This window comes from Bos mutus, chromosome 2 (genome assembly GCF_027580195.1).
Source record: "Bos mutus isolate GX-2022 chromosome 2, NWIPB_WYAK_1.1, whole genome shotgun sequence".
Lineage (NCBI taxonomy): Eukaryota > Metazoa > Chordata > Mammalia > Artiodactyla > Bovidae > Bos > Bos mutus.
In genome coordinates, this window is record NC_091618.1 from 100,764,340 (window position 1) to 100,771,097 (window position 6,758).

General features: G+C 36.1%; 1 protein-coding gene across 4 annotated transcripts in view; it reads left to right on the plus strand.

Annotated features, from left to right (window-relative positions):
- TANK (TRAF family member associated NFKB activator) overlaps nucleotides 1-5,173 on the plus strand; it is a 96,120-nt gene extending 90,947 nt beyond the window's left edge. For all 4 annotated transcript variants that reach the window (XM_070357551.1, XM_070357548.1, XM_005897277.3 and 1 more), the window contains 2 exons: nucleotides 325-896; nucleotides 4,329-5,173. In XM_070357551.1, coding sequence (XP_070213652.1) covers nucleotides 325-896; nucleotides 4,329-4,505 — 749 coding nt within the window. In that variant the 3' untranslated portion in view covers nucleotides 4,506-5,173. The remainder of the gene's footprint in view (nucleotides 1-324; nucleotides 897-4,328) is intronic.
- Nucleotides 5,174-6,758: the final 1,585 nt, after the last annotated feature.

Here is a 6,758-nt window from a genome sequence, read left to right on the forward strand (position 1 = left end):
TTGAAATGTATATACTATAAGCAAATGTTTTTAAGTGTAGAGCAGAATAACTGTGAACAAGACTCAAGGCTTACAGCACAAGACCTAGGAAAAGACAAAGTGGTTAAACTGTGATTAGTACGTTATATTCCAGTTCACACACTGGAGACTGCTAATATTTCTGTGTAAGATGGTCGCAAATGTAAAAAAAATGCCAGTTGTCTTCACTTACTATAAAAACCAATAGAAAAAGTAATACTCATCTATCCAGAGCTAATTGAACATTCAGATTTGTAAGAATGATTGAAATGCGACTGTTTTCCTTCTGTGTTTTTTTCCCTGCAGAGACACAGTGCTCTATGCCTATACAGTGTACGGATAAAACAGATAAACAAGAAGTGCTGTTTAAGCCTCAGGCAAAAGATGATATAAATAGAGGTGCACCGTGCATCACATCTGTCACACCAAGAGGACTGGGCCAAGATGAGGAAGACACATCTTTTGAATCACTTTCTAAACTCAATGTCAAGTTTCCACCTACAGACAATGACTCTACTTTCTTACATAGCACTCCAGAAAGACCCGACGTCCTTGGTTCTGTCACATCTGAGACTGTGTGCCAGGATCAATTTAATATGGAGCCCAGAGACAATCCAGGAAACTTTGTCAAAACAGAAGAAACTTTATTTGAAATTCAGGGAATTGACCCCATAGCTTCAGCTATACAAAACCTTAAAACAACTGACAAAACAAAACCCTCAAATACTTGTATTAGGACATCTCTGGATAGAGCTCCGTGTTTGCCACCTGGAGACCATAATGCATTATTTGTAAATACATTCCCACTTCAGGACCCATCTGATGCACCTTTTCCTTCACTCGATTCCCCAGGAAAAGCTATCCGAGGACCACAGCAGGTAACTGTTTTGCATTAACAAATATATTATGTGTGAACACACATTTTGCCATGCATGCACAGATACGTATCTCTTTCAGGTTATCAGACATCTTTTTTAAACTACTGACTAGCCAAAGTTAAGCTTTCAACTAACAAAATCCAGGTCTTGTAATAAATGACATGAAATTTAAAAGATGATTATGGCAAAGGTCTGTTATAAAATACCTTAAAATTTATGGCACATTTTAAAATACATGTAACCTTATCTATATCTAGTGTGTGTCATTATCTTACATAGTCCCTTACTCAGATGTTTACTCAGTACCATTGTTATAATAAGATTCTTTATTAAATTTCATTCTGTGAAGCAGATGTCATTTTTTATCAAAAACTTGTATATGTTATACTTACCTTTATAAGAATGCATCATTTTTTAATAAGTAAATTATCACATTGTATGTTTCTATTTCTGAAAATAAGTGAAATGTCTTTCAAATAATACTTTTGTGCAGTCTCATTTATACAGTACTTAGGATCTGGAGGGTTTGGTTTTGGTTTCTAATCTGGCCCTGAACATGCAGCCTAATATATTTTTTAAATAGTCTCTACATATATATAAATTTTATCAAATTCTTTAATGTTTCTAAAGCTTGCAGACTACTTACAGCCCATCCTTAATGCCACCCCGGTCCCCTCCTACCCTCCCTTTTATTCAGGTGCTATTACAAAATGATTCTTTAAGTTTAAAAAAAATGGGGGGGGGGTGTTTAATGCCTGAAGACAACTGAAAAATATACAGTTGTTAAAATAAACAGAAGCTTGTTTTTAAAAATCCAGATTGCTACAAGTGTCTAAAACAAATTGAGGACATTTGTTTGATTTCCCTTTGCTTTGAGATATTGTACTGAAAACCAAAACACACCAACAACTTGATTAATACTCTTTGGCTTTGTCAGTATTTTTATAGGTTATAGACTTTTAAATCCACATACAAAGAAGGCAATAGTCAAGCTGTGGTATAGTTTAGCAGTGGAGAAAAGGAGGCAGCTCTGACAATAAGCTTTAATTATTGACTCACTTATGTTCTACATTGTACCTTATTTTACATCATAGTCACAGTTATAGTTACTACTTAATGAAACAAATTACACAATTTCGTTTATTGCAAGTAGAATTCCTGTGGAGCTGTGAAGTGCATCAGTTCTAATGCTTGTTACTTTTTCTCCATTATATCTCCTGCTTGTTCTTTTACTAGTCTGTACAGTCATGTTTCAGTAGATGGCACCCTGCATTGTGCATTTGCTTTCTATGCTGCAGCAAGGGAAACAGCTGGTATGTGATTACAACTTGATGGAAAAGTATTCAGCTTAAAAAATGCAGGAGAATTGGTGTTGAGCTGTCACAAGACATGGGGCATAAGGTTAGATAATTGATATTTTGGCAGAAAAGGCAGAGAAATTCGTCTGTTTTGAATGCTGTGTTACAGTTTAGGATTCAAAGGATATTTCTTAAAATGGGTTTTTTAAAACATTTTGTTTTATTTACTTTACTAAAGCTACTATGAGGAATACAGAATTCTTGAGTTGTTGATAACAAAAGGAAGTGAAATTTTGGTTTCATAATTCAGATTTTTACTTTTATATCATTACTACTTAACAGTTACTTTTTTATATATTCAGCTATCATAATAAAGTCTAAAGTATAGCTATTTATTTTGCTCTATGTGATTTTCTTTTCTTCCTACTTTTGCTGAGTCAGTCATTGGGGTCCCAACCAAATTCTGTGAAAAGATCAAATCTGAACTAATAGCTCCTAACAGAGAAGGATAAGTATGGACTTTGAAAATAAACTGGCAGTAGAAGATTGGCTTATCAACTGTTTGCTCCTGAGCCTGTTACTATTTTACATATTTTAATTAAAAGTATCTTTAACTTAATAATCTTTTATTTGTACCCATATCAATTTCCCATTAGAATGGTACCTATTTTAGTTGTACTTTTTGTTTAAACTGCCAACACTAAAATTTAAGTCTAGTTAACTCTTACGTACTCACAGTTAGTACTGCTTTTCTTTTATCATGGGAGAAAGGAAATGATTTCACTCCAAATTTCAAATATGTATTTTAAATATTACTGTTTTTTGTTATAAAATTGCCACTTCTCACAAAAGGATTTGAGTCAATGTTATAAGCCCTCTGTACTGATACTTGAATGTATCTGGATGCTTAGACAGACTTTGTATATTTACACCAACTGTACACAGCTGTCCAGTAAAATGTTTATAAGAAGACAGTGATGATGTGAACCCCAAATGCTTCAATTAGTAATATACTGTTTACATAATGATTGGCTAACCAGGATGAAAGAGATTGGTTAAAGGAATGAAAACTAACACTGTGTCAAGAGTTGGATCAGGTTGTTATTTTAAGAGCAAATTAGTAATAGGAGCACAAAGGGATCTCTTTAAGTTGGCTTTTTGAGGTGATTTTCCTCAAAGTGCCAGAGTTTAGATATTTTAAGATAAGAAAGCAAATTTTAGAAATAATTAGGCTTATAGCATTTCAGGAAAATAAGATATTCTAGTCAACAAACATTAACAGAGCACCTACTCTGAACTAAATGCCTTCTCTTGCCCTTCTAAATATTTTTTTAATAGTAAATACAGTTAAGAGTATGTATATGCTGCTTATTATACTGGAGGTAGTTCTGTTGAATTATGCTTTTCCATAATTCTTCAATTGGGCAACTGTTGACAGGCTTCACTTTATTGAGCCACAAGAAAGGATAAGAAGGCCAAAGTATGCACTGTATAATGGAGGCAAAATAAGAAGTCAAAAAAATGCATCCAGTGTTGGGTTTTGTTGAATGATTAAATATTTGAGGTTTCAAAAAAGAACTGATCAATAAAATTCATTTCATACTTAAAAAATTATTTTCAAAAATTAAAGTACTTATTTCTATGATTTATTCATTGTGGATTTGCTGGTAAATAGTAGTAAAATTTAAATTACTCTTGATCAAAATGCATGTTCACACACATCAGGTCTAGTGTGCTGTGTACTAATAAAGGTCCTATAACTGAAAGTTTCCAATTAAAAAAGATAGAATTTTAATTTTTTTAAAGTCTCAGTATTGACTGTTGCTCCAAAACTATTATCACTGTGATAATGGGTATTAAAAACATGCTGGTGTTAAAACTGAAAGTTTTTTAGTTTGTGAAGATAAGGTGTGTGAATGTGTATTTTAAGTGATTCTTTAAGTTAAGCTATACCCTTTATGAAAAAGAGAATTGAGTCATGTCCTCATGCTAATTCTATGGAAAGGTAATTTGCTTTCATATTAGGGAATTTCATATATATTATATATCCCATTCAAAAAATTTGAATTTGAAATTCAGTGCAAGTTGATTTTAAATACAAATAACAGAAGATGTTTTTATTTGTTTCCTGCAGCCCATTTGGAAGCCCTTTCCTAATCAAGACAGTGACTTATCGGTACTAAGTGGCACAGGCTCCGAACTGCATATACCTCGCGTATGTGAATTCTGTCAAGCAGTTTTCCCACCATCCATTACATCCAGGGGGGATTTCCTCCGGCATCTTAATTCACACTTTAATGGGGAGACTTAAGATGCATTGAACACAGACATGTCAAGTTCTACGTGATGATTTTGGGTTTGTAATATTATATATTAATACTTGATTGCAAACTTAGCTCAAGATCATTTACTGAAAAATCCAGTCACTGCTATTTGAATTTCTAAACAATATTGTAACTGTCTTTTATTGCCTTTTAAAAGATTGTTTTGTACAAAGCTGTAATTCATTGTATTCATGTTTACAGTGTTTATTATGGGATTATGCAATTGTGTAACAATAATTTATGTTTTTTCAAATGTCTAAGCTTATTGCTTGGGTTTCTAGTTAGAACTATTGAATGTGGTGATGTCAAATGTTTATAGGGTTTTTTAAATTTGTTTTCATTTTAAAATTTAGATTATTTATGCATTGGGTGTTCTTTTTGAATAAACCTATAATAGAGAATAGCAGACAAGATAAATATCTGAGTAAATACCAAACTTAAAACATTAGTTGCTCAGTGATAAAAATCACTGGTGGGATTATTTAAAGACTTTAGTGTTCTTTTTCTTTAATAATAGACATAGGTTTAATTTTTTCTGTATGTATAGCTACATGATGAAGTTAGTTAAATATTAAGAGTTACTTATGTTGTGATAGTTAATGTGTTCTTTGTTCCTGAATAAAAAATAAATCACATTTGGGGAAAATTCATAAAATTCATGTTTCTTTCCAGTAATCTGAAAGAAGGGTGATACCAGATCTGGTGACATTTTATTACAACTAATAGATCACACTGAAATTTAAAATTATTTTTCAGGATAAACTTTCTAAAGGAACACATTTGTCTTTAATGGGAGCAAATATAAAACCTTGTAAGGATTATTCATATTTATTAATTTATATTAGAAATGTTCACATTCTTGTTGAGAAATTGTTAATTCATTGTTAGCAGCCTGATTGATGACCAGTGGAGAATATTTAAGAGAGAGGATACCAAATTCAGAAGACTGCAGAATTTTGTTTAAAATGAGACTTCCCTATGATTCTTGTCATTTAGGTTTCTCTTCCCTCCCCCACCCCACTCTCAATTTTTTTAAATGTTTGAGGCATGGCTTCTCTTTTATGAAGTAAACACTGATTTGCAACTCTCAAAACAGAAATTTAAGCCTTCTTGGGAGCAAGTGTTTTAGAAAGCTGGAGGGAGGGTTTCTGATAAGGGGTTGGAGCAGTTTGTTCCTATTTCACCTGTGCCTCAGTGAAGGGCCTTAGCTTGTGGAAGAATGAGAGTGGTGCCTCGACTTCTCAGGGTGCGAAGCACATCACACTGACATCTTCCTCACCAAGGTGACAGTGATTATTAGGCATTCACTGTGAAGGGTTCTGAGCCATGTCCATCTTTCTTTCATTGCCACTGGAGCTGAATGGAAATGCCTAGACAATTATCCAAGTCTCTTCCCTTCCCCCTACCTCCCGCCCACCCAACTCCCCTCTCACTCACTCCTCCCACACACACGCAAAATTAAAAAAAACTCCCCAACGTGTTCCAGCCAGAATATACCACTGCATCTATCTGGTGAAAGGGGATTCTTTTCCCTTCTCTTTTCCTAGGTGAGGAGGAGTTCCTCTCTCACAGTTGACATCTACTAGCCTACTGACAAGGGAAGGAGATTATGGCCCAGAAAGGGACTCAGAGTGTATCACTGACTCCTCCAGTCCACCCTTTTCCCACCTCCACCACTTATAGTAGGCGGGGAACTCTTGTTTTTTGCTAGGTTCCAGTGCTACCCCAAGCTCCAACTTGTAAGGTTCAGAGGCCTTCTCGGGCCAAGGGACAGGCCGCCTGGAAAGCCAGGCTCCAAGCCCGCGCTGCAGAGGTGGCGCTGTCTGCAGCCTGATAAGTGGAACGGGCACCCGCCGGGTCTCCTCTCTTAATCCTGAGTCGTGTAGGGGCTGCATCTTGGCATCTGCTACGCGTGGCCGGGTAAGAACAGCTCCCAGGTAAAAAAGCTTCACACGCGAAACGCTGAGTCTGAAAAAACCACCCCCGCCGAGGCGAGGCAGTTGTGAGCGGGATGCCTGAGAAGTGGGAGGTGAATGTCCTCGGGAGGGCCCCCCGTCCCCCCCCCTCACCCTCCCCCCCAACCCCGTGCAGCTTTCCCTGGAGGCTGAGGCTGCTGCCAGCGGGGACATCTGCTTTCTTACACTCCAGCCTGGCTCACCCCGCCCCCTCAGCCCCGGGTTGCGTGGTTATTTTACCAACACCGGGGGAGGGAGAGCTCGAGGAGGTAGAAAAGGGTGGAT